This window comes from Solea senegalensis, linkage group LG12, assembly GCF_019176455.1.
Source record: "Solea senegalensis isolate Sse05_10M linkage group LG12, IFAPA_SoseM_1, whole genome shotgun sequence".
In the NCBI taxonomy this organism is placed as follows: Eukaryota; Metazoa; Chordata; class Actinopteri; order Pleuronectiformes; family Soleidae; genus Solea; species Solea senegalensis.
In genome coordinates, this window is record NC_058032.1 from 10,461,751 (window position 1) to 10,489,742 (window position 27,992).

Sequence of the window (27,992 nt, forward strand, 5' to 3'; positions counted from 1 at the left end):
TAAAAAGAAGCATCACACAAACAAATCGTCTCCACAATAACCGACAGTTTTGCATTAATTGGACATTATGGAGGCTTACATGGGTCTTAAAAAAGTAGATTAAACCCCTCACTGTCTATAATACACTCTATACTGTACATCATTCATGCTCTGCACTTCACCCTTTTTATCACAATAAAAATATGCCATTGTGCTATAAACAACAACAATCATGATTTATAATAGTCAGGGTCACACAATCAAGGTTTTCATTTAGAGTCTCTGACGTGTTTTACTCTTCGAACTATGCAGTTTGCTGTGAAAAAAAGAGTCACTATATTTCACCCATTTTCAAACCTTGCAAACACACAACAATAGTATTCACACATTTTCAAAACTCATAAGAAACTGTAGGGACCCTGTCTTCAAAAAATGATCAAATCTGGATGAGGAGATTAAGAGTTTATTTCGCATTAACGAAAAACTCTCCCACTTAGAATACCAATGCCAAGGAGGTGAGCCCAGATCAAAAGTCCAAATGAGCAATAAGAGTGAGCAGTAGATGAACTGAAACATCCTCACGTTCAAACACACAAGCCAACATAAAGACATGGGAACACGGGTTTTATGGAAGCGAGAAACGTGCTGCTCTCACCTCAACGAACATATGCTCTGAGTGTGTTTTATGTCTTGGAACTGTCCTGGCAGCACAATGATCGACATTCAGGGTGCTCTCACTGAAGGGATGGGGGGACTTCAGATCACTCTTCCGGGAGTCGGTCGTTCCGTATACCTCATAACTCAAGGCCTGCTTCAAAGTGCCAGTGCCTCCTACGTCTGCGTAAAGGGGCGGGTAATACGGAATAACAGGAAGATTCCCATTGGATTGGTAAAACATGCGCTCGCGTCTCCATCTGTAGATTTTCACTGAGATAATAACCACTAAACACGTGATGAAGAGGAAGGAAACTACAGCCAGAGCCAACACTAAGTAAAAAGTCAGGTTGTCATTGTACTCCTTGTCGTGCGTAAAGTCAGTGAACTCCGACATCACTTCAGAGAAACTGTCCGCCACCGCCACGTTAACAATGACTGTAGCTGAACGAGAGGGCTGTCCGTTGTCCTCCACTATAACAGTCAGTTTTTGGTTAACAGGATCTTTATCAGTCACTTGGCGGATAGTTCTTATTTCTCCATTCTGTAAGCCCACTTCAAACAGCGCCCTGTCTGTGGCTTTCTGGAGTTTATAGGAGAGCCAGGCATTCTGTCCAGAGTCCACATCAACAGCCACCACTTTAGAGACCAGATAGCCCACATCTGCTGAACGAGGCACCATCTCACCCACCACGGAGCCACCAGTCTGGACTGGGTAAAGAACCTGAGGGGGGTTGTCGTTCTGGTCCTGGATCAGTATTTTCACAGTCACATTACTACTGAGTGGAGGAGAACCTCCATCCTGAGCTTTGACGTGAATATGAAACTCTTTTGTTTGCTCATAGTCGAAAGAGCGCACTGCAAGTATCTCTCCACTCTGTGCATTCACTGAAAAATACGCCGAGGCTGACCTCCCATTCAGCTGGCTATCTTCAAGGAAGTATGAAATGCGCGCATTGTTCCCCGAGTCTTGGTCACTGGCTTTGACAGACAGGAGTGACATGCCAGGTGGATTATTTTCAGGGATGAAAGCATTCACTAATGATTGTGGGAACACTGGGGCGTGGTCGTTTACGTCTGACAGTCTTAAATGAATGGTCTTATTTGTGGAGAAAGGTGGTGAGCCATCGTCAGTTGCTGTTATTGTTATATTATATTCTGGCATAATTTCCCGGTCTAATACATCGTCCGACATCAGGCTATAAAAATTAGTCGATGATGATTTGATTTTGAAAGGTAAATCTCTGGTAATGAAACACTTAATCTGCCCATTTCTACCCGAGTCCAGGTCTTTAATATTGAGCATGGCTATAACAGTATCTGGAGCCGAATCCTCCGGTATTGGATTAGAGAGGGAAATGATGCTTATGACAGGGGCATTGTCATTTTGGTCTGTCACTTCAATTAGCAGCTTGCTCGTGTCTGCCAACCCTCCTTTGTCCGTAGCTTCAATATCTATTTCATAGTTTTTCGCTTTTTCGTAATCTAAGACACTGATTACTGTTATTTCCCCGGTATGAGTATCAATTTTGAACAGGGATGCTGCAGCATCGGTGTGATGGGAGAACGAATACATTACTTCTTCGTTTGCTCCTTTATCATCATCTGTTGCAGTGACTCTTAAAACAACAGTGCCCTTTGATGCGTTTTCAGGAACCGATGCTCTGTAAACAGACTGACTGAATACTGGAGCATTGTCATTTGCATCTAAAACAACGACATTTATTTTGACAGATCCAGATTTTTGAGGATTTCCACCGTCAAATGCTGTCAGTGATAATGTATGTTCCTCTTGTTTTTCTCTGTCGAGTGATGTGTGAAGAACCATTTCAATGTATTTTGTTCCGTCAGAGCGAGAAACAACATTCAATTTGAAATTATCTGGAGGGTTAAGCTTGTATGTTTGAATTGTGTTGTGCGCAACGTCGGGATCTTTGGCACTGTGAAGTGAATAGCGAGCGCCTGGTGAGGCAGATTCACTAACCTGGAAATTGTATTCTTTTTTCGAAAAGAAAGGGGCATTATCGTTAATATCTGTAATCTCTACATCAATACGATGCAACTCCATTGGATTGTCTAAGATAATTTGGAAATGAAGAGAGCAGGGAGACAGTTGCTGGCACAATTCCTCTCTGTCTATCCGTTTCGCCACAACCAAAGTCCCCATTTCTGCATTTAGACCAATGTACTCACTGCCGTCCTCGGTAAATATCCTAGCCCGCCCAGATCTCAGCCTCTTAACTTCCAAGCCAAGGTCCTGAATGATATTTCCGACAACGGAGCCTGTCGCCATTTCCTCGGGTACAGAGTAACGGACCTGTCCGCAAACCATTTCTGCGACACACACGATGAGAAGCAGCAGCCTCCAGACGAATGATGTTTTTCCATCCACACAACAAAGAACGCCCATCATGAACAGAGCTCTCGCAAAAACGACTGAAAAAACAAAATCGCAGTGTCGAGACCGGACCACACCTGTGACTGCTTGTGGAGAGAAATATGCTTTGTCGGGCTACATTTCCGATGAAAAAAATGAAGGTCTAACGCATGAGACATTCGAAGGAGGATTTCAGTCCAGGGAGGGGACTTACTTTACTCATACTAACCAACAGCGGCACCTAGGGACGTAAAGACATATTACAGCAGCTAAACTATTCATACGGACCTACAGATGTTTACAAACTACACAATATACCGTGGTCTGTTTCACGAAGACTTAACCACTGGATAATTGTCAAGTTTAGTCTAAATTCGCTGCATTGCCATCGTCAAACATAATCTTATGTTCACAGGACAGTTAAATACACACACGATCAGAAAACAAAAAAGTAATTTGGAAATGTGATGTGCAAGTGAAAGATGTAAATTAAATGAGGTAAGAAACCAGTTTGAACTGAAGAGTCAACTGTGAAAATGTCATTTCTGAATAAAGATTAATGTCGCTCTCCGTGGTCCTGAAATCAGCACTGAATTACGGTGAAAATGTTTTAATTTATTTCTCACACGTTGTATTCAGATTAGTAAATGTGGTCGTTGTTCTATATTGCACTGAAGCTAGTTGTCCCTCACTTGTTAGTCAAGATGAGTGTGATGTGAATAGTTAATGAGAACAGATAGCTAGAACATTCTAACCTCTAGAGGAGAGTCTGGTTCATCCAAGATGTTCTTTTCACTCTGTATCCGCTGCATCGTCCCTGTAGAACTGGGGTCCATTATCAGCACGTTCTGACTACCAGCTCTGCCAAACTTACAGTCACTCTTTCTGGAGTCAGTCGTCCTGCACACCTCGTAATTGTACACGTGTTGGAGAGTCCCTGTTCCACCCAAAGTGTCTGAGTAACGTGGTGGATAATATGGAATCACGGGGAGATTGGAGTGATACAGGACACGAGACTGTCTCCATCTGTAGATTTTCACTGAAATAATAACCACTAAACACGTGATGAAGAGGAAGGAAACTACAGCCAGAGCCAACACTAAGTAAAAAGTCAGGTTGTCATTGTACTCCTTGTCCTGTTTAAAGTCAGTGAACTCCGACATCACTTCAGAGAAGCTGTCCGCCACCGCCACGTTAACAACGACTGTAGCTGAACGAGAGGGCTGTCCGTTGTCCTCCACTATAACAGTAAGTTTTTGATTTACAGGATCTTTATCAGTCACTTGGCGGATAGTTCTTATTTCTCCATTCTGTAAGCCCACTTCAAACAGCGCCCTGTCTGTGGCTTTCTGGAGTTTATAGGAGAGCCAGGCATTCTGTCCAGAGTCCACATCAACAGCCACCACTTTAGAGACCAGATAGCCCACATCTGCTGAACGAGGCACCATCTCACCCACCACAGAGCCACCAGTCTGGACTGGGTAAAGAACCTGAGGAGGGTTGTCGTTCTGGTCCTGGATCAGGATTGTCACAGTCACATTACTACTGAGTGGAGGAGAACCTCCATCCTGAGCTTTGACGCTGAAGTGGAAATGTTTGATCTGCTCGTAGTCAAAAGAGCGCATTGCTTGTATGACTCCACTATCAGCACTAACGGACACATATGAGGAGACTGGCACTCCGTTAACAGAGGAGTCCTCCAGTATGTAAGAAACACGGGCATTCTGGTTCCAGTCAGCGTCTCTGGCTTTCACTGTGAATATAGAGAGACCTGGTGTGTTGTTTTCTACAATGTAGGCCTCATATGAGCTCCTCTCAAAGACAGGCGCGTTGTCATTTACATCAGAGATCTGTAAGGTGAGAGTGACGCTGCTGGAGAGAGAGGGCACGCCCTCATCAGAGCACATCACTGTTATATTATACTCAGATGTCATCTCTCTGTCTAATTCACTATCTGTTACTAAACTATAGAAATCATTGTTTGTTGACTTCATAACAAAAGGAATATTATTATTCAAAGTACAGTGGACTTTGCCATTCTCACCCGAATCAGCGTCCTTAATATTTATCATCGTCACAACAGTACCAGGCTTGGCATTTTCTGATATCACGTTTGATTTTGACATTATATAGATATCGGGTTCATTGTCATTCATGTCAGTGACGTCTATCATCACTTTACAGGAGTCTACTAGCCCTCCATCATCACTTGCACGGACGTTTATTTGAAAAGTCCGAGCTTTTTCATAATCAATATTTCCTTTTAGACCAATTTCACCACTTTCATCATTCATTTCAAATACCCCACGGGCATTATCTGATATGCTTGAAATCGAATACGTTATTTTGCCATTATTTCCATCATCTGCATCTGATGCAGCAACTCTAATAACAACTGTACCTATTGGAGAATTCTCTTTAATTGATGCTTTATAAACGGGCTGTGTAAAAACAGGAGCATTGTCATTAGCGTCTAAAACTGTGATTAGAATCTGCATCGTTCCTGTCATCTGCGGCTCTCCCCCATCCACCGCCGTCAGAACCAAAGACAATTGTTCATGCTTTTCTCTATCAAGTGGTTTCTCTAAAACCATTTCAACATTTTTCGTCCCATCTGCTTGATCGTGTAGTTTAATGATGAAATTATTCCTCGGCTCGAGTTTATACGTTTGCAGTCCATTTGAGCCCACATCAGGATCGATGGCACGATCCAATATAAATTTAGCTCCGCTTGCAGCTGATTCACTGATTTTAAATCTGACTTCGTTCTTTTCGAAGGATGGAGGGTTATCGTTAACATCCGTGATTTCAATAGTTACGCTGTAAAATTCCATCGGGTTGTCTAAGATGATCTGAAAATGCAAAGCACAAGGCGTCGTCTGTCCACAGAGCGCTTCTCTGTCGATTCTGTTTTTGATGAGGAGGACTCCTCTTTCATTATTCAGCTCAATGTATTCCTCACTGTCTGGGGTAAATATGCGAGCTTTACCAGATTTAAGTCTTTTAACATCCAAACCAAAATCCTTTGCCATGTTTCCAACGAGCGAACCTCTGGGCATTTCCTCGGGAATGGAATAGCTGACCTGCCCGAGCGCCGAGCCGAGAGAGAGAACCAACAAAAGCAGCAGTACTTGCCCTCGCATTGTTCCGTCGGACATTGTCATCGTTTGAAGCATCAACACCTTCTGGACCTTAATCCTGCTCAATTTAAACGTCAACGCGGATTTGTATTCCCAGCATATGCTTGTATGTCCTGTATCTCCTGTGAATTCCAGACGGCGCGTGTTTGCTTTCGTCTATTTCTCGCTCTAAAATAAAGACGTAATGGGAGGTACAAAGAGTCAGTGGCAAATCTGATACAAACTAGCCAACAGCGGCACCACGAGTGCATCAAGTCAAATTACAGCTGAAATGAGCAGAGTGGGGATGTTCCAGTTATACAACAACCATAAAGACAACTTTTGAGGGGAAAATGACATATATATGTAAGATTTTAAGCAGACATGGTAAAACAAATACATAGCAATACGTAGACCTGTGTCTCTCTCCAAGGTGCTGAAACCAGGACTTACAATGTGGTACGTTTTCACCTCATTGTCCACGTTCTTTCTAATCAACACCATTATTATACTATTGTTCAAACTGTCAAAACAGATTGCACCTTACTTCTAGGTCACACTAGATTAAAAAGTGTTTGCCAGGTGAGGAATGCATTAAAAATAGTGACTTCAACGTGGGAATATGTAGCTAGAAAATTCAAACCTCTAGTGGAGAGTCTGGTTCATCCAGGATGCTCTTTTCACTCTGCATCCGTTGCATCGTCGCTGTAGAACTGGGGTCCATTATCAGCACGTTCTGACTACCAGCTCTGCCGAACTTACAGTCACTCTTTCTGGAGTCAGTCGTCCTGCACACCTCGTAATTGTACACGTGTTGGAGAGTCCCTGTTCCACCCAAAGTGTCCGAGTAACGTGGTGGATAATATGGAATCACAGGGAGATTGGAGTGATACAGGACGCGAGACTGTCTCCATCTGTATATTTTCACTGAGATAATAACCACTAAACACGTGATGAAGAGAAAGGAAACTACAGCCAGAGCCAACACTAAGTAAAAAGTCAGGTTGTCATTGTATTCCTTGTCCTGTTTAAAGTCCGTGAACTCCGACAACACTTCAGAGAAGCTGTCCGCCACCGCCACGTTAACAATGACTGTAGCTGAACGAGAGGGCTGTCCGTTGTCCTCCACTATAACAGTCAGTTTTTGGTTAACTGGATCTTTATCAGTCACTTGGCGGATAGTTCTTATTTCTCCATTCTGTAAGCCCACTTCAAACAGCGCCCTGTCTGTGGCTTTCTGGAGTTTATAGGAGAGCCAGGCATTCTGTCCAGAGTCCACATCAACAGCCACCACTTTAGAGACCAGATAGCCCACATCTGCTGAACGAGGCACCATCTCACCCACCACAGAGCCACCAGTCTGGACCGGGTACAGAACCTGTGGAGGGTTGTCGTTCTGGTCCTGGATCAGTATTTTCACAGTCACATTACTACTGAGTGGAGGAGAACCTCCATCCTGAGCTTTGACGCAGAAGTGGAAATCTTTGATCTGCTCGTAGTCAAAAGAGCGCACTGCATGTATGACTCCACTATCAGCACTAACGGACACATATGAGGAGACTGGCACTCCGTTAACAGAGGAGTCTTCCAGTATGTAAGAAACACGGGCATTCTGGTTCCAGTCAGCGTCTCTGGCTTTCACTGTGAATATAGAGAGACCTGGTGTGTTGTTTTCTACAATGTAGGCCTCATATGAGCTCCTCTCAAAGACAGGCGCGTTGTCATTCACATCAGAGATCTGTAAGGTGAGAGTGACGCTGCTGGAGAGGGAGGGCACTCCCTCATCAGAACACGTCACTGTTATATTGTACTCTGAGGCTTTCTCTCTGTCTAATTCACTGTCTGTCATGAGACTGTAGAATTTATCTGATGTTGACTTTAAGATGAAATTGTTATTGTCATCAATGGAACAATGCACTTTCCCATTTTCAGCAGAATCTGCATCTTCCACATTAATCATTGTCACAACAGTGTTAGATTTTGCGTCTTCCGATATCACATTTGATTTGGACATTATGTGGATATCAGGGCGGTTGTCATTAATATCTAATATGTCGACTAATAGTTTGCAAGAACCAGTCAGACCACCGTGATCAATAGCGCGAATATTAACCTCAAAACTTCTCGACTTCTCATAATCAAGTGTTCCGGTTAATGAGACATCTCCTGTTTCCTTGTTTATTTCAAACATACCAGGAGTATATTCGAGCATATTTGAAATAGAATATGTTATTTTACTATTAGATCCGTAATCTGCGTCGGTTGCAGTGACACTCACAACCACCGTCCCTACTGCTGCATTTTCTTTTACAGAGGCTTTATAGACAGACTGAATGAAAACAGGAGCATTGTCATTGGCGTCTAAAACGGTTATGTGAATCTGCATCGTTCCTGTCATTTGCGGTTGGCCACCATCAATCGCAGTCAGAACTAAATGTAGGTGTTCATTTTTTTCTCTGTCCAGCGGTGAATTCAAAACCATCTCGACATTTTTCCTACCGTTTCCTTGATTGTTTATTTTAAGAGAAAACATATCAGTGGGTTTCAAGACATAGGTTTTTAATCCATTTTCACCCACATCAAGATCAGTCGCTCTGTCTAAAGTAAATATAGTGCCACTAAGCGCAGACTCGCTAATATTAAAATGAGCTTCGCTCGTCATGAAAGTCGGAGGGTTATCATTTATGTCCGTGATTTCAACAGTAACACTGAAGAATTCCATTGGATTTTCTAATAAAATCTGAAAATGCAAAGCGCAGGGCGTCGATGGTCCACAGAGCGCTTCTCTGTCTATTCGCTCTTTAATAAGGAGTACTCCCTTTTCTCTGTGTAGCTCGATGTATGCTGTGGTGTCTCTTGTGAAAACGCGAGCCTTTCCAGATTGTAGTCTTTTGACATCTAAACCCAAATCCTGACCGATGTTGCCAACAAAAGAGCCTTTGGGCATTTCCTCAGGAATGGCGTAGCTGACCTGGCCAAGCACTGGGTTGAAGGAGAGGACCGACATAAACAGCAGTACTTGCCACTTCATTGTTAATGTCCGTCGTCGTCTTTGCGGGAAATCTTTGTGTAAACCTTCCACTCGCCCTTTACATTTGCATATCCGGAATCTTCTATTACATCCCAGTCTTAATCCACCGAGAGAAAACAAAACAAATACAGTATTCCCGTTAAAACGTCCGCGTTTGATTAGATCGTCCTGTGTGTTTCGTGGTATCACCCGGACTGGCTCTTTCTCAAATATACAGCGATGACGGGAGGAACCGTCACATAGCTGCTGCAAAACTGATACACATTGGTCAACAGCGTCCCTCAGAGTTCGAAGTCAACATTACATGAAACATGTTTGCACAAACTCTGAGTGAAGGTGGACAGACATAAATAAATCCCTGTAAAATGACTTGAGTAAGTGTTACTTTCTAGACACTATGGTGCGGATATTAAACACAACTCATACCAGAGAGCGCTAGGACGATGATGTTGAAAAAACATATTAACGTTTGAAGCATTCAAAACTGAGCATGGGAGAAGCACCTGAAAATTAGATCGAAAGCAGTGCCGCTGTCCTTGGTGCTGATTGCCGGTCCGCAGATCATTATTAACGGCAAGGTTTAACAACTTCACACATTGCAGGTTAAACATATTTTAGCAATATACTATAAACATTAACCCCACATAACCCACCTCTAGAGGGGAGTCTGGTTCATCCAGGATACTCTTTTCACTCTGTATCCGCTGCATCGTCGCTGTAGAACTGGGGTCCATTATCAGCACGTTCTGACTACCAGCTCTGCCGAACTTACAGTCACTCTTTCTGGAGTCAGTCGTCCTGCACACCTCGTAATTGTACACGTGTTGGAGAGTCCCTGTCCCCCCCAAAGTGTCCGAGTAACGTGGTGGATAATATGGAATAACAGGGAGATTGGAGTGATACAGGACGCGAGACTGTCTCCATCTGTAGATTTTCACTGAGATAATAACCACTAAACACGTGATGAAGAGGAAGGAAACTACAGCCAGAGCCAACACTAAGTAAAAAGTCAGGTTGTCATTGTACTCCTTGTCCTGTTTAAAGTCAGTGAACTCCGATAGCACTTCAGAGAAGCTGTCCGCCACCGCCACGTTAACAATGACTGTAGCTGAACGAGAGGGCTGTCCGTTGTCCTCCACTATGACAGTCAGTTTTTGATTGACAGGATCTTTATCAGTCACTTGGCGGATAGTTCTTATTTCTCCATTCTGTAAGCCCACTTCAAACAGCGCCCTGTCTGTGGCTTTCTGGAGTTTATAGGAGAGCCAGGCATTCTGTCCAGAGTCCACATCAACAGCCACCACTTTAGAGACCAGATAGCCCACATCTGCTGAACGAGGCACCATCTCACCCACCACAGAGCCACCAGTCTGCACTGGGTACAGAACCTGTGGAGGGTTATCGTTCTGGTCCTGGATCAGTATTTTCACAGTCACATTACTACTGAGTGGAGGAGAACCTCCATCCTGAGCTTTGACGCGGAAGTGGAAATCTTTGATCTGCTCGTAGTCAAAAGAGCGCACTGCATGTATGACTCCACTATCAGCACTAACGGACACATATGAGGAGACTGGCACTCCGTTAACAGAGGAGTCCTCCAGTATGTAAGAAACACGGGCATTCTGGTTCCAGTCAGCGTCTCTGGCTTTCACTGTGAATATAGAGAGACCTGGTGTGTTGTTTTCTACAATGTAGGCCTCATATGAGCTCCTCTCAAAGACAGGCGCGTTGTCATTCACATCAGAGATCTGTAAGGTGAGAGTGACGCTGCTGGAGAGGGAGGGCACTCCCTCATCAGAGCACGTCACTGTAATATTATACTCAGAGGCTCTCTCTCTGTCTAATTCACTGTCTGTTACTAGACTATAGAAATTAGTTGACGTCGATTTCAGTAAGAATGGGATATTATCATTTATTAAACACTGAACTTTGCCGTTTTCACCCGAATCTGGGTCTTGAATATTGATCATTGTGACCACTGTATTGGGCTCCGCATTCTCTGATATCATAGTTGACTTTGACATTATTTTAATCGTTGGTTCGTTGTCATTTATGTCACCAACATCCACAGTCACTTTGCAAGAATCTGTTAACCCGCCATTATCTCTCGCGCGTACATTGATCTGAAAATGTTTTTTCTTTTCATAATCCAAAGGACCAACCAGTCTAACCTCTCCGTTGTCCTCATTTACCTCAAACACATGTCTTACGTCACCCAGAGTATTTGTGATTGAATAATATATTTTACCATGTAAACCCTGATCAGCATCCGAAGCACTAACAGTAGTCACAATCGTGTCTTTTGCAGCATTTTCAGCTACTGTAGCTTTGTATATTTTCTGTGTAAAAACCGGAGCATTATCATTGACATCTAGCACAGTGATGAATATTTGCATTGTTCCTGACAGCCGTGGTGCTCCTCCATCTACAGCCGTTAACACCAAAGATATACGCTCATTTTTCTCTCTGTCCAGTGGTTTTTGTAAGACCATTTCGACATTTTTTGTACCATCTGCTTGGCTGTGCAGGTTGAGTAAAAAATTATCACTTAAATTCAGTGTGTAACTCTGAAGACTATTTGTACCGACATCTAAATCGACGGCTCTTTCCAAATCAAATTTTGCCCCTACAACTGCAGACTCGCTAATTACGAATTTTATTTCATTCTTTTCGAAGGTCGGCGCGTTATCGTTAATATCTGTAATTTCAACTGTTACACTGTAAAACTCCATCGGATTTTGTAAAACGATCTGAAAATGTACAGCACACGGTGTCGTGTCGCCACACAACGCCTCTCTGTCTATTCTCTCTTTGATAAGGAGGACTCCTCTGTCATTGTTCAGCTCGATGTACTCTTTGCTATCACCAGAATAAACATGAGCGTTGCCCAACTTCAGACGTTTGACGTCCAAACCTAAATCCTGCCCGAGATTACCGACCAAAGAGCCCTTAGCCATTTCCTCCGAAATGGAATAGGTAACCTGTGCGATGACTGACCGAAGACAGACGATCGAAATGAAACAGAGTACTTGCCGTCTCATTGTTTGAAATTATGTTGGCGAGAAAAAAACAATAACCTCACAACATCCGTTAGGAGTATTCCACAAGCCCAAAAATACAAAATGATAAGTGGTCCACAAATTGTGAAAAATAAAGATAGTCCCGGTTCGTAATTCTGTCACTCTGCGGTGAAGAAAATGCAGTCTGTGTCTGTCCTTTCTACTGAATACATCGAAACGAAGAGGCGGAACTGCTGTAAATATGCGTCAGCTGCAACAGACAGGCAACAGCGGCCCGCTGAGTTCAGAAAGCAAAACTGCAAAGAAAACTATAACATACACAGTAGATGTGGGAAAACAGACAGAATAATGTATAAAAGCTGGGATTTAATGGTCGCACTATCCTGACTGCAGGTGTATTAAATAAAATACAGGAGGAATGAGTATAGAATATAAATACATTTAAAGATATGTTATCTGTGAAAGTGTCAATGCCAATATTCGGACACGAACGCACACAGTGCTGCTCTCCAGGGTGCTGAAAAGGAAGGACCCAAACTGATTTCTTTAAATGGGCCAAAATTTGAGTGAATGATGGAAATAATTTTAGCTGCTAATGTAAGGGGAATTAAATGAAAACAACACAGGAGAGAGGGAAAGGGAACATATACCATGCTCATATTATTTAATTGTGCCTGACACATTAAAACAACTTATTCTCAAACTGCAAGCAAAACAGTTTATAAAACTAAACAACAAATGACCAACCTCTAGAGGAGAGTCTGGTTCATCCAGGATGCTCTTTTCAGTCTGCATCCGCTGCATCGTCGAACTGGGGTCCATTATCAGCACGTTCTGACTACCAGCTCTGCCGAACTTACAGTCACTCTTTCTGGAGTCAGTCGTCCTGCACACCTCGTAATTGTACACGTGTTGGAGAGTCCCTGATCCACCCAAAGTGTCCGAGTAACGTGGTGGATAATATGGAATCACAGGGAGATTGGAGTGATACAGGACGCGAGACTGTCTCCATCTGTATATTTTCACTGAGATAATAACCACTAAACACGTGATGAAGAGGAAGGAAACTACAGCCAGAGCCAACACTAAGTAAAAAGTCAGGTTGTCATTGTACTCCTTGTCCTGTGAAAAGTCAGTGAACTCCGACATCACTTCAGAGAAGCTGTCCGCCACCGCCACGTTAACAATGACTGTAGCTGAACGAGAGGGCTGTCCGTTGTCCTCCACTATAACAGTCAGTTTTTGATTGACAGGATCTTTATCAGTCACTTGGCGGATAGTTCTTATTTCTCCATTCTGTAAGCCCACTTCAAACAGCGCCCTGTCTGTGGCTTTCTGGAGTTTATAGGAGAGCCAGGCATTCTGTCCAGAGTCCACATCAACAGCCACCACTTTAGAGACCAGATAGCCCACATCTGCTGAACGAGGCACCATCTCACCCACCACAGAGCCACCAGTCTGGACTGGATACAGAACCTGAGGGGGGTTATCGTTCTGGTCCTGGATCAGTATCTTCACAGTCACATTACTACTGAGTGGAGGAGAACCTCCATCCTGAGCTTTGACGCGGAAGTGGAAATCTTTGATCTGCTCGTAGTCAAAAGAGCGCACTGCATGTATGACTCCACTATCAGCACTAACGGACACATATGAGGAGACTGGCACTCCGTTAACAGAGGAGTCCTCCAGTATGTAAGAAACACGGGCATTCTGGTTCCAGTCAGCGTCTCTGGCTTTCACTGTGAATATAGAGAGACCTGGTGTGTTGTTTTCTACAATGTAGGCCTCATATAAGCTCCTCTCAAAGACAGGCGCGTTGTCATTCACATCAGAGATGTGTAAGGTCAGAGTGACGCTGCTGGAGAGGGAGGGCACTCCCTCATCAGAGCACGTCACTGTTATATTATACTCAGAGGCTCTCTCTCTGTCTAATTCACTATTTGTTACAATGCTATATAAATTACCGGCTGTAGAAGTTATATCGAATGGTATGTTTTTATTAATAACACACATGACCTTTCCATTTTCTTCAGAATCAGGATCATTTACGCTCATTACAGCTAATACGGTGTTAAGACGTGAGTCTTCGCCAACTGAATTTGATGATGAAATCATATTTATCACAGGACTGTTGTCATTAATATCACCTACTTCAATGCTGACCTTGCATGAATCTGATAAACCCCCTCTGTCAACTGCTTCTATGTCAATTTCATAATTTCTGGCTTTCTCGAAGTCAATAGGTCCATTTAACAAAACGTGACCGTCTTCCGTGATGTGGAATAAATTTAAAGCGTCTATATTACCAATTATATAACTAACTTCTCCATTTGAGCCTTTGTCCGCGTCAGAGGCACTCACTTTGGTAATGACTGTTCCTTTGATTGAATTTTCTTCGACACTTGCTTTGTATACTGTCTGCGTAAACACAGGAGCATTGTCATTAACGTCTAAGACTGTGATATGAATCTGCATTGTCCCAGACCGTTGCGGTTCGCCCCCATCTACGGCGGTCAACCATAATGATGCAAACTCCTGCTTCTCTCGATCCAGATGTTTCTGTAAAATCATCTCTACCTTCTTAACACCATTAGATTGACTATGTAATTTCAGTATAAAATGATCAGTGGGCTTCAGTGTATAGCTCTGAAGACCATTCAGCCCGATATCGAGATCTACTGCCTTTTCTAGCATGAATTTAGATCCTATGACTGCGGACTCGCTGATTTCAATGTTTTTTTCGTCCTTTTGAAATGCGGGAGCGTTGTCATTGATATCGATTATTTCGACAGTAATCGGAAATATTTCTATCGGGTTTTCCAAGGCAATCTGAAAATGCAAAGCGCAAGGCGTTGTCTGGCCACAGAGAGCTTCGCGGTCTATTCTCTCCTTGATGATGAGGAGTCCCCTTTCCTTGTTCAGCTGAATGCACTCCGCACTGTCTCCTGTGTGAATGCGAGCTTTTCGCGCTTGCAGTTTTTTAACATCCAGACCTAAATCTTGTGCTATGTTACCAACGATTGAGCCTTTGGCCATTTCCTCTGGGATAGAATAGCTGACCTGGCCGAGCACTAAACTGAGACAGAGGAGCCAGAAAAACATCAGTACTTGCCGTATCATTGTTCTTTCATACATCCCCATCGAAAAAACAAACAAAAGAATCCCCTCCTTTGGATTTCAGCGTTACTGGTGCAAACCAAAACCACAGGAGCGTCAGTTTAATCAACAACTGACAGTGAAAATGCTCCAGCTTGATATTCCACGTTTAGCGATTCCTCCACCGTCGACTGAGCGTTCATGTTCCGGCGTTACTTACTCTTGTGAGAGGACTAGAGATGTCCTTGTGTAAATATACGATTTTAAAATCCAAGAAGGTGGTCAACAGCGGCCCACTGAGTTCAAAACACGAAACTACAGGAGTAAAACAAAATATAAGGGAACAACGTGAAAGCCTTAGAATAAAGGACAATCCAAGAGACACAACTGTTTCTCACTGCAAACATTAAGTGGTTATAAACAACAAAACGTTGGTGCAACAATATTTGTTCAAATTTAGATAGGAATAAATAGAAAAAAAGATAGTGGGAGAGGGAGGGAGAAAGAGAGAGAGAGGAGGAGTGTGCGAGAGAGAGAAACCGACAAATGGAAAGACACAGAAAGAGACGGATAAGTGCAGGTTTAACTTTCGCTGTCCAAGGTACTGAAATTGTGTCGACTAAACATCACCTTTGAATATGAAAAGCATGCGTTTGAATTAGATAACTGCAAGTCTAACCTCTAGAGGAGAGTCTGGTTCATCCAGGATGCTCTTTTCACTCTGTATCCGCTGCATCGTCGCTGTAGAACTGGGGTCCATTATCAGCACGTTCTGACTACCAGCTCTGCCGAACTTACAGTCACTCTTTCTGGAGTCAGTCGTCCTGCACACCTCGTAATTGTACACGTGTTGGAGAGTCCCTGTTCCACCCAAAGTGTCCGAGTAACGTGGTGGATAATATGGAATCACAGGGAGATTGGAGTGATACAGGACGCGAGACTGTCTCCATCTGTAGATTTTCACTGAGATAATAACCACTAAACACGTGATGAAGAGGAAGGAAACTACAGCCAGAGCCAACACTAAGTAAAAAGTCAGGTTGTCATTGTACTCCTTGTCCTGTTTAAAGTCAGTGAACTCCGACATCACTTCAGAGAAGCTGTCCGCCACCGCCACGTTAACAATGACTGTAGCTGAACGAGAGGGCTGTCCGTTGTCCTCCACTATAACAGTCAGTTTTTGATTGACAGGATCTTTATCAGTCACTTGGCGGATAGTTCTTATTTCTCCATTCTGTAAGCCCACTTCAAACAGCGCCCTGTCTGCGGCTTTCTGGAGTTTATAGGAGAGCCAGGCATTCTGTCCAGAGTCCACATCAACAGCCACCACTTTAGAGACCAGATAGCCCACATCTGCTGAACGAGGCACCATCTCACCCACCACAGAGCCACCAGTCTGGACTGGGTACAGCACCTGAGGTGGGTTGTCGTTCTGGTCCTGGATCAGTATTTTCACAGTCACATTACTACTGAGTGGAGGAGAACCTCCATCCTGAGCTTTTACGCGGAAGTGAAAGTCTTTGATCTGCTCGTAGTCAAAAGAGCGCACTGCATGTATGACTCCACTATCAGCACTAACGGACACATATGAGGAGACTGGCACTCCGTTAACAGAGGAGTCCTCCAGTATGTAAGAAACACGGGCATTCTGGTTCCAGTCAGCGTCTATGGCTTTCACTGTGAATATAGAGAGACCTGGTGTGTTGTTTTCTACAATGTAGGCCTCATATGAGCTCCTCTCAAACACAGGCGCGTTGTCATTCACATCAGAGATCTGTAAGGTGAGAGTGACGCTGCTGGAGAGAGAGGGCACTCCCTCATCAGAGCACGTCACGGTAATAGTATACTCAGAGGCTCTCTCTCTGTCTAATTCACTATTTGTTAGTATGCTATAGAAATTATTCGAGGTAAACTTAATTTCAAATGGCAGGTTTTCATTTATCACACAATTGACTTTCCCATTGTTTTCAGAATCTGGGTCATTTACACTCATTAAAGCTACTACTGTATTTTGGGCTGAAGACTCCGGTATTGAGCCTGATGTGGATATCATATTTACTACAGGACTATTATCATTCACGTCAATTACGTCAATAATTATCTTACTGGAGTCCGAGAGTCCACCTTGATCAACGGCCTCTATATCGACGTGATAGTGTTTTTCTTTTTCGTAGTCTATTGTACCATCTAGTATCACCTCACCTTGACTATTAATGTGAAATAATTTTGAAACCGTGTCCATGCTATTCCCAATTACGTAGGTCACTTTTCCATTTGAGCCTTTGTCTGCATCAGAAGCACTGACCACAGTGACGACGGTTCCGTTTACGGAGTTTTCAGTAATGGTTGCTTTGTAAACGGGTTTACTAAAAACTGGTGCATTGTCGTTGGCATCCAACACAGTCACATGAATCAGCATTGTTCCAGTCATTTGTGGTTCTCCTCCATCCTCCGCGGTCAAAACTAACGATATGTGTTCCAGCTCCTCTCGGTCCAAGGGTTTTTGTAAAATCATCTCTACCTTTTTGCTCCCATCTGACTGAGAATGAAGTTTAAGCAAAAAATGATCGCTCGGCTTTAGACTGTATGTCTGAAGTCCATTCTTTTCAATATCGGGATCAAACGCTTTCTCTAGCAAGAACTTGGAGCCGATGACTGCAGACTCGCTTATTTCAAATCTTCTTTCCTCCTTTTGGAATACCGGGGCGTTGTCGTTAATGTCGGTTATTTCTACAGTGACTGGGAATAACTCTAATGGGTTTTCTAGAGTAATTTGAAAATGCAAAGCACAAGGCGTTGTCTGTCTGCACAGCGACTCGCGGTCAATCTTTCCTTTGACAAGGAGGACTCCCCTTTCTCTGTTGAGCTCAATATACTGAGCACTGTCTCCGGTATAAATACGAGCTTTACCCGACTTCAGTCGTCTGGGGTCTAAACCTAAATCTTGTACTACGTTAGAGACCAGAGATCCTTTCATCATTTCCTCCGGAATCGAGTAAGTAACCTGTCCGTTCACAGGGCTCAGGCAGAAAATGGAGATAAACAACAGTACTTGCCGCTTCATTGTTCGCTCTGACGCTTCTTTTGCACAGCAGATAGAGCGTGTTATTCCGTTTCGAGTACGATCCCACTAATTGTAAAAAAAAGTGAAGAGAAAAATAGACGAAAACCAAACAAAGAAAAATAGCAATCCGACTGAAGAGAACTATAAATGGCACTGATCGCCGAAATGTACATTCTCCATCTGAGCGTGTGCCTCAGCATTATGCCAGAACGATGACCGGGGAGGATCTGTTACAAAAGCAACTCTCCACTTCAACACGCTGGGCAACAGCGGCCCAATGAGTTCAAATTGCGAAGGTGCATGGGAAAAGAAACAGCATTATCATTCAAATTAGTATGCTACAATAAGAGAAAAATTACTACCACAAATAGCCTATATGCAAAATATGTGAATATAATATTTATAATTTAAGTCTGATTACCCTAATTCTTGGTTATTTTATGTGTGTATACAGTACATATATATATATGTGTGTGTATGTGCGTGTGTGCAATAATTTACACGGATGCCAGAAGCTACAACAGACCAGGGAAACACATTCAAGGTAGAGTGGAAAAGGAAAACAAAGAAAAAAAACGTGGTTTTACTGTCGCTGTCCTTGGTGCTGAATGTATACCGGCTTGACTGCTTTCAACAACTTATGGGTCTCACACTGCGCAAAAACTCTTATAGAGCTTAACTCTCAACCTCCAGAGCAGAGTCTGATAAATCGTAAACAAGGGACACTTAAAATAATTTCGATTAACAAACCTCTAGAGGAGAGTCTGGTTCATCCAAGATGTTCTTTTCACTCTGCATCCGCTGCATCGTCGCTGTAGAACTGGGGTCCATTATCAGCACGTTCTGACTACCAGCTCTGCCGAACTTACAGTCACTCTTTCTGGAGTCAGTCGTCCTGCACACCTCGTAATTGTACACGTGTTGGAGAGTCCCTGTCCCACCCAAAGTGTCTGAGTAACGCGGTGGATAATATGGAATCACAGGGAGATTGGAGTGATACAGGACGCGAGACTGTCTCCATCTGTAGATTTTCACTGAGATAATAACCACTAAACACGTGATGAAGAGGAAGGAAACTACAGCCAGAGCCAACACTAAGTAAAAAGTCAGGTTGTCATTGTACTCCTTGTCCTGTTTAAAGTCAGTGAACTCCGACATCACTTCAGAGAAGCTGTCCGCCACCGCCACGTTAACAATGACTGTAGCTGAACGAGAGGGCTGTCCGTTGTCCTCCACTATGACTGTCAGTTTTTGATTCACAGGATCTTTATCAGTCACTTGGCGGATAGTTCTTATTTCTCCATTCTGTAAGCCCACTTCAAACAGCGCCCTGTCTGTCGCTTTCTGGAGTTTATAGGAGAGCCAGGCATTCTGTCCAGAGTCCACATCAACAGCCACCACTTTAGAGACCAGATAGCCCACATCTGCTGAACGAGGCACCATCTCACCCACCACAGAGCCACCAGTCTGGACTGGGTACAGAACCTGAGGGGGGTTATCGTTCTGGTCCTGGATCAGTATCTTCACAGTCACATTACTACTGAGTGGAGGAGAACCTCCATCCTGAGCTTTGACGCTGAAGTGGAAATGTTTGATCTGCTCGTAGTCAAAAGAGCGCACTGCATGTATGACTCCACTATCAGCACTAACGGACACATATGAGGAGACTGGCACTCCGTTAACAGAGGAGTCCTCCAGTATGTAAGAAACACGGGCATTCTGGTTCCAGTCAGCGTCTCTGGCTTTCACTGTGAATATAGAGAGACCTGGTGTGTTGTTTTCTACAATGTAGGCCTCATATGAGCTCCTCTCAAAGACAGGCGCGTTGTCATTCACATCAGAGATGTGTAAGTTGAGAGTGACGCTGCTGGAGAGGGAGGGCACGCCCTCATCAGAACACGTCACTGTTATATTATATTGGGACGCGGCCTCTCTGTCCAAAGCTACCTCTGTAACTATACTATAAAACCCATTCATTGTGTTTTGTATTTTAAAAGGAATGTCATCATTAATATGACACTTCACCTCTCCATTTCTGTCAGAGTCCGGGTCATTTACGCTTAGCATAGCAGTAACAGTATTGTCAAGAGAGTCTTCTAAAATGGTGTCCGATTTGGATAATATTTTTATCTGAGGACTGTTGTCATTAACATCAATAATATCTACCAATATTTTACTGGAATCAGACAGTCCACCATTATCTATAGCCTCGATGTCAATTTGGAAGAGTTTAGCTTTTTCATAATCGATTTCACCGATCAAAATAACCTTTCCAGTATTTCTGTCAATGTGAAACAGATCAGATAAACGCCGCTTGCTGTTTGATATTGCGTATGATATTTCTCCATTGGAGCCTCCATCTTTGTCAGACGCACTAACAGTAAGAACACTCGTTCCCTTTGGTGCATTTTCAGTTATTGTTGCTTTGTATAGTGACTTGGTGAAGACCGGAGCGTTGTCGTTTGCATCTAAGACATTAACTGTGATCTGCATTGTCCCTGACATACGCGGCTGTCCGCCATCTAGAGCAGTTAATAACAGTGATATTTGCTCCTGCTGCTCTCGATCTAATGGCTTCTGTAGAACCATTTCGACCTTTTTACTCCCGTCTGCTTGATTCTCTAGTTTCAATGCGAAGTTGTTTGTTGGTTTAAGTGAATAGCTTTGCAGGCCATTTTCACCAATATCAGCGTCGATGGCTTTCTCCAGGACAAATTTAGAGCCAATAACAGCAGACTCGCTGATTTCAAAACGTTTCTCGCTTGAAGCAAAGCTGGGTGCGTTGTCATTCATATCAGTGATTTCTATCGTTATGCGAAACAGTTCCATCGGATTTTCCACTATCATTTGTAAATGTAAAGCGCAGGGCGTCGTCTCACCACACAAAGTCTCTCTGTCTATCCTCTCTTTGATCAGGAGGACACCTCTGTCTCTGTTCAGCTCGACATATTCTGCACTGTCTCCCGAATGAATACGAGCTCTCCCCGATTTGAGTCTTTTCAGATCTACACCTAAATCCTGAGCTACATTGCAGACTAAGGAGCCTTTCTCCATTTCTTCGGGAATCGAGTAGCTGACCTGCCCGAACACCACGGTAGCACACGTAATCAGGATGAACAATAGCACTTGCCGTCTCATCATTTTCTGCGAGTATTCCTGAGTCATATGAAAACACAGCGATCCATACAAATATCCGTAAATTGTCCGAAATAACTCCAAGAAATCAGAAGCAAAAATCTCCGCTTTTCATGTCCACTAACAATTGTCTATATGCAGAGGGTTGGAGTCTGTTGTATTGTCGAACGTTACACAGTCAAAGGGGGAGGTACAGTTCCAAGCCCTGTCAAAGACTGCCACACTCTGGCCAATAGCGGCCCTTTCTGTTCAATACACCAAACAGCAAAAAAGGGGACAGAGATGATATGATGAAGTTGCAATAGAAAAACAGACCATTCGATTAATTATCATAATTATCATAATCACTATTATTATTAGTATAATTACTATTATATTTATTGTTATTATTATCTTTATTGTTATTAGTGCTTGTAGTGGTAGGATAACGTCCGTGATGATTGTGTAAGCACTAAGAATTACTGGTTGCGAATTCAATGAGGATGAACTGAGATGATGAAGAGTGAAACAAATCATTTCAGACAAACAAAGTCTTATAACTATTTGCCCACAGTCATACCATAATAATTATATTAATATCTATTTGCCCACAGTCATACCATAATAATTATATTAATATTCCAAAAACACAAAGATTTTTTATAAACACTGAATTCCAACCTCTAGTGGAGAGTCTGGTTCATCCAGGATGCTCTTTTCACTCTGTATCCGCTGCATCGTCGCTGTAGAACTGGGGTCCATTATCAGCACATTCTGACTACCAGCTCTGCCGAACTTACAGTCACTCTTTCTGGAGTCAGTCGTCCTGCACACCTCGTAATTGTACACGTGTTGGAGAGTCCCTGTTCCACCCAAAGTGTCTGAGTAACGTGGTGGATAATATGGAATCACAGGGAGATTGGAGTGATACAGGACGCGAGACTGTCTCCACCTGTAGATTTTCACTGAGATAATAACCACTAAACACGTGATGAAGAGGAAGGAAACTACAGCCAGAGCCAACACTAAGTAAAAAGTCAGGTTGTCATTGTACTCCTTGTCCTGTTTAAAGTCAGTGAACTCCGACAGCACTTCAGAGAAGCTGTCCGCCACCGCCACGTTAACAATGACTGTAGCTGAATGAGACGGCTGTCCGTTGTCCTCCACTATAACAGTCAGTTTTTGGTTAACAGGATCTTTATCAGTCACTTGGCGGATAGTTCTTATTTCTCCATTCTGTAAGCCCACTTCAAACAGCGCCCTGTCTGTGGCTTTCTGGAGTTTATAGGAGAGCCAGGCATTCTGTCCAGAGTCCACATCAACAGCCACCACTTTAGAGACCAGATAGCCCACATCTGCTGAACGAGGCACCATCTCACCCACCACAGAGCCACCAGTCTGTACTGGATAAAGAACCTGAGGAGGGTTGTCGTTCTGGTCCTGGATCAGTATCTTCACAGTCACATTACTACTGAGTGGAGGAGAACCTCCATCCTGAGCTTTGACGCTGAAGTGGAAATCTTTGATCTGCTCGTAGTCAAACGAGCGCACTGCATGTATGACTCCACTATCAGCACTAACGGACACATATGAGGAGACTGGCACTCCATTAACAGAGGAGTCCTCCAGTATGTAAGAAACACGGGCATTCTGGTTCCAGTCAGCGTCTCTGGCTTTCACTGTGAATATAGAGAGACCTGGTGTGTTGTTTTCTACAATGTAGGCCTCATATGAGCTCCTCTCAAAGACAGGCGCGTTGTCATTCACATCAGAGATCTGTAAGGTGAGAGTGACGCTGCTGGAGAGGGAGGGCACTCCCTCATCAGAGCACGTCACTGTTATGTTGTATCGAGCAGCGAGTTCTCTGTCTAGAGCGATCTCTGTAATTAAAGTATAAAACCCACTTAATGTTGTCTGTATTTTGAAGGGAATATTACTTTCAATGTTGCACTCTACTTTCCCATTATTCTCTGAATCTGGATCGCTTATGCTTAGCATTGCAATAACAGTGTTTGGTGGCGAGTCCTCAAGTATGGATTCAGATTTAGAAACAATGTTTATATGAGGATTATTGTCATTTATATCAATGACATCAACTATGACCTTAGTGGAATCAGAGAGCCCCCCGCTGTCAATAACTTCAATATCGATCTGATAAGCGTTTGCTTTCTCATAATCTATTTCTCCTATGAGAATGATTTCACCACTTTTCGAGTCAATTTTAAACAGTTCATTTAAAAGACGTTTGCTAGGAGCTATCAGATACGATACTTCTCCGTTTGAGCCAATGTCTTTATCAGATGCACTTACAGTCGTTATACTGGTGCCCTTTGGAGAATTTTCCAGTATTTTTGCTCTGTACAGCGGTTTAGCGAATGTAGGTGCATTGTCATTCGCATCTAGTACGCTAATGAATATCTGCATCGTCCCCGACATTTGTGGCTCCCCTCCATCTAAAGCAGTCAGTAACAGTGAAATATAATTCTGTTTTTCTCGATCTAGTGACTTCTGCAGCACCAACTCTGCCTTTTTATTTCCATCTGCCTGATTTTCTAGTTTTAATACAAAGTTATCCACCGGAGTGAGTGAGTATTGCTGTAAGCCATTCGTCCCAATATCCGAATCAATTGCTTTCTCTAACATAAATTTCGATCCTATAACAGCGGACTCACTAATTTCAAAACGCTTCTCTGCGTTTGTAAAACTGGGAGCATTGTCGTTTATATCGGTAATCTCCACAGTAACACGAAACAACTCCATTGGATTTTCCAGAATTAACTGGAAATGTAAAGCACAAGGCGTCATCTCTCCGCATAGAGCCTCTCTGTCTATTCTCTCTTGGATAAGGAGTACTCCCCTTTCTTTATTCAGCCCGATGTATTCTGCACTGCCTCCCGTGTAGACACGAGCTTTACCAGATCGTATTCTTTTAAGATCCAATCCTAAATCATGAGCGATGTTCCCGACGACTGAGCCTTTGGCCATTTCTTCGGGAATCGAGTAACTGACCTGCCCGATCACGTAGCCGAGGCATAGAGCCGAAAGAAACAACAGTACTTGCCGTCTCATTGTTCTGTCCGACAACAGTCCGTTTCTTAATCCAACAAATGAAAATATCTCCCCTTGTAGTCAATGCGCACTTAATCAGCAAATGTAAAAAACGAAAGATGTGCGAAATCCAAAAAAAGAAAGCTACATAATATCACATTTCCACGCAGTGCTGCTTATAAGCACGGACTGTACATGTCTGCCTTTCTCTGATTGTGTCCAACAAATCGACTCGAAGGGGCAGGGCATGACAGAAAAAAAAAGAAGAAAAACAACATCTAGATACATCGCAACTCGCTTGCCAACAGCGACCCTTTGAGTTGACAGAACAAATTACACATACTACAAAAGAATATATGTTCAGAGCAAAGTAACACTGTTCAAACGAAAATAAAACCAGAGTAAATGTGACCGTCGATTAAATATTGTAATGCTTCTAACACACTGAGATTATGACTTTTAATACGTGTTTTAAGAGCCTGCTTGGATACTAAAATTACAGATGAGTTGACTTTATTCATTCAAAGCTAATACGAAAAAAGATAAAGGCAATACGCACAATGGGGAGATGTTGCTGTCCATGGTGCTGAACCAAAACAATGTAAAACGCTGGCTTTTAAACCTGGTCTAGCATCCTACTCAAATCAACAAATCAGTGCAACAATACCATGAGCTCGGTAAGAATAGAATTGTAATGTGTCTGTTAAAAGTGTACACGTGAAACGTACTCACTACTTAAGGCATTATGTAATGAATATAACGTCAAGCGGAAGTGCATCGAGGATTTGAGAGAGCGAGAGAAAGAGATAGGAAAGAACAAGGAACATGCACTGCCTCTGTCCATGGTCCTGATATTTGTGAGCAGTGAGCAGACACAAACACGTGAATCTGATAAGAACAATTCGTTTTTTCTAACCTCTAGAGGGGAGTCTGGTTCATCCAGGATGCTCTTTTCGCTCCGCTGCATCGTCCCTGTAGAACTGGGGTCCATTATCAGCACGTTCTGACTACCAGCTCTGCCGAACTTACAGTCACTCTTTCTGGAGTCAGTCGTCCTGCACACCTCGTAATTGTACACGTGTTGGAGAGTTCCTGTCCCCCCCAAAGTGTCCGAGTAACGTGGTGGATAATATGGAATCACAGGGAGATTGGAGTGATACAGGACACGAGACTGTCTCCATCTGTAGATTTTCACTGAGATAATAACCACTAAACACGTGATGAAGAGGAAGGAAACTACAGCCAGAGCCAACACTAAGTAAAAAGTCAGGTTGTCATTGTACTCCTTGTCCTGTTTAAAGTCAGTGAACTCCGACATCACTTCAGAGAAGCTGTCCGCCACCGCCACGTTAACAATGACTGTAGCTGAACGAGAGGGCTGTCCGTTGTCCTCCACTATAACAGTCAGTTTTTGATTGACAGGATCTTTATCAGTCACTTGCCGGATGGTTCTTATTTCTCCATTCTGTAAGCCCACTTCAAACAGCGCCCTGTCTGTGGCTTTCTGGAGTTTATAGGAGAGCCAGGCATTCTGTCCAGAGTCCACATCAACAGCCACCACTTTAGAGACCAGATAGCCCACATCTGCTGAACGAGGCACCATCTCACCCACCACAGAGCCACCAGTCTGTACTGGGTACAGAACCTGAGGGGGGTTGTCGTTCTGATCCTGGATCAGTATCTTCACAGTCACATTACTACTGAGTGGAGGAGAACCTCCATCCTGAGCTTTGACGCAGAAGTGGAAATCTTTGATCTGCTCGTAGTCAAAAGAGCGCACTGCATGTATGACTCCACTATCAGCACTAACGGACACATATGAGGAGACTGGCACTCCGTTAACAGAGGAGTCCTCCAGTATGTAAGAAACACGGGCATTCTGGTTCCAGTCAGCGTCTCTGGCTTTCACTGTGAATATAGAGAGACCTGGTGTGTTGTTTTCTACAATGTAGGCCTCATATGAGCTCCTCTCAAAGACAGGCGCGTTGTCATTCACATCAGAGATGTGTAAGTTGAGAGTGACGCTGCTGGAGAGGGAGGGCACTCCCTCATCAGAGCACGTCACTGTTATATTATACTCAGAGGCTCTCTCTCTGTCTAATTCACTGTCGGTTACTAAACTAAAGAATTTTTTCGACGTTGTTTTCATCTGAAAGGGCACGTGTTCGTCGATATTACATGCAACTTTTCCATTTTCTCCAGAGTCAGGATCTTGAACATTAAATATAGTCACTACAGTTCCCACGTTCGAATTTTCTGAGATCGAATTTGTTCTAGACATTATGTTAATAGACGGAGGATTGTCGTTCGTATCAGTCACGTCAACTATAATCTTACATGATTCTGTTAGTCCTCCATCATCACTAGCTTGTACGTGTATTTCATAGTGCTTTGCCTTTTCATAATCCAGGATTTGAGTTAAAGATACCACACCACTATCTTCGTCAATTCTAAACATAACGGGTACATCATCCAACGTATTTGTTATCGAATATGTCACTTTTCCATTGGAACCTTCATCTGCATCTAGAGCACTAACGGTCGCCAAAACTGTGCCCTTTGAAGCAGTCTCCATTATAACAACCTTATATACTTCCTGTGTAAATACTGGGGCATTATCGTTGGCGTCTAGCACTGAAATGTGTATCTGCATTGTTCCCGACAGCTGAGGATCACCGCCATCAGTGGCAGTGAGCGTTAACGAGAGGTGCTGTTGAGTCTCTCTGTCTAGTTGTTTTTGCAAAACCATTTCCACCTTTTTGCTGCCATCTTGCTGATTTTGCAGTTTCAAATGAAAGTTATCTGTAGGTTTTAACGCATAACTCTGCAGCCCGTTTACACCGACGTCAAGATCCATAGCTCTTTCAAGCACAAATTTCGCTCCAATCACAGCCGACTCACTAATCCTGAATTTCATCTCTTGCTTTTTGAAGCTGGGTGCATTATCGTTAATGTCATTAATTTCGACTGTAACGGTGAAAAATTCAATCGGGTCCTCCAATGTAATCTGAAGATGTAAAGCACAAGGTGTAGTCTGCCCGCATAGCGCCTCTCTGTCGATCCTCTCTTTCACAAGCAGAACTCCTCTGTCTTTATTCAGCTCAATGTAGGCTGCGTTGTCCTCCGTATAGATGCGAGCTTTACCCGACCTCAGCCTTTTTAAGTCGACCCCTAAATCTTGCGCGATGTTACCAACGAGAGATCCTTTTGACATTTCCTCGGGAATGGAATATGTGACCTGGCCAAACACGGAGCCGAGAAAAAGCATCAAGGCAAACAACAGTACTTGCCGTCTCATTGTTCTATTCCACATGTGATCATCGACGAGTCCTGTAGATGAAAAGATTGTTGTAGTCCGAAGCAAACACGTACTTCTGAATTGTTGGAGACGAAAATATATCCGTGTTTCTCGTATTCGAAATAACTGAATAACAGTGCCAAAATGTCCGGGCTTCTTCGACGACGCCTGTGTGCTGTATGTGTCTCTTTC

At 43.3% G+C, this 27,992-nt stretch overlaps 3 protein-coding genes across 10 annotated transcripts; all 3 read right to left on the bottom strand.

Moving 5' to 3' along the window:
- LOC122778039 (protocadherin beta-16-like) lies at window positions 1–27,983 on the bottom strand. 8 transcript variants are annotated; one of them, XM_044039597.1, is made up of 2 exons: window positions 13,735–15,751; window positions 1–1,435 (listed from the first exon to the last, which is right to left on the bottom strand). In XM_044039597.1, the coding sequence occupies exons 1-2, from the start codon at window positions 15,319–15,321 to the stop codon at window positions 605–607; spliced, it is 2,418 nt and encodes an 805-aa protein (XP_043895532.1). In that variant the 5' UTR covers window positions 15,322–15,751; the 3' UTR covers window positions 1–604. The 8 variants fall into 8 exon arrangements, with proteins under 8 accessions (XP_043895532.1, XP_043895538.1, XP_043895533.1 ...); XM_044039603.1 differs by lacking the exon at window positions 13,735–15,751 and adding an exon at window positions 7,586–9,746; XM_044039598.1 differs by lacking the exons at window positions 1–1,435; window positions 13,735–15,751 and adding exons at window positions 3,042–3,840; window positions 25,488–27,983.
- On the bottom strand, window positions 15,920–18,355 carry LOC122778060 (protocadherin beta-16-like). Its single transcript, XM_044039627.1, has one exon. It carries the CDS (start codon window positions 18,338–18,340, stop codon window positions 15,935–15,937), a length of 2,406 nt encoding a protein of 801 aa, XP_043895562.1. The 5' UTR covers window positions 18,341–18,355; the 3' UTR covers window positions 15,920–15,934.
- On the bottom strand, window positions 22,115–24,662 carry LOC122778367 (protocadherin gamma-A2-like). Its single transcript, XM_044040171.1, has one exon. The coding sequence runs from the start codon at window positions 24,521–24,523 to the stop codon at window positions 22,115–22,117; it is 2,409 nt and encodes an 802-aa protein (XP_043896106.1). The 5' UTR covers window positions 24,524–24,662.
- Window positions 27,984–27,992: the final 9 nt, after the last annotated feature.

Excerpts from the sequence above, each read along its gene's own strand:
- LOC122778060 (XM_044039627.1), bottom strand. The coding sequence starts at position 18,340 with ATGAAGCGGCAAGTACTGTTGTTTATCTCCATTTTCTGCCTGAGCCCT.
- LOC122778039 (XM_044039596.1), bottom strand. The coding sequence starts at position 21,505 with ATGACTCAGGAATACTCGCAGAAAATGATGAGACGGCAAGTGCTATTG.
- LOC122778367 (XM_044040171.1), bottom strand. The coding sequence starts at position 24,523 with ATGAGACGGCAAGTACTGTTGTTTCTTTCGGCTCTATGCCTCGGCTAC.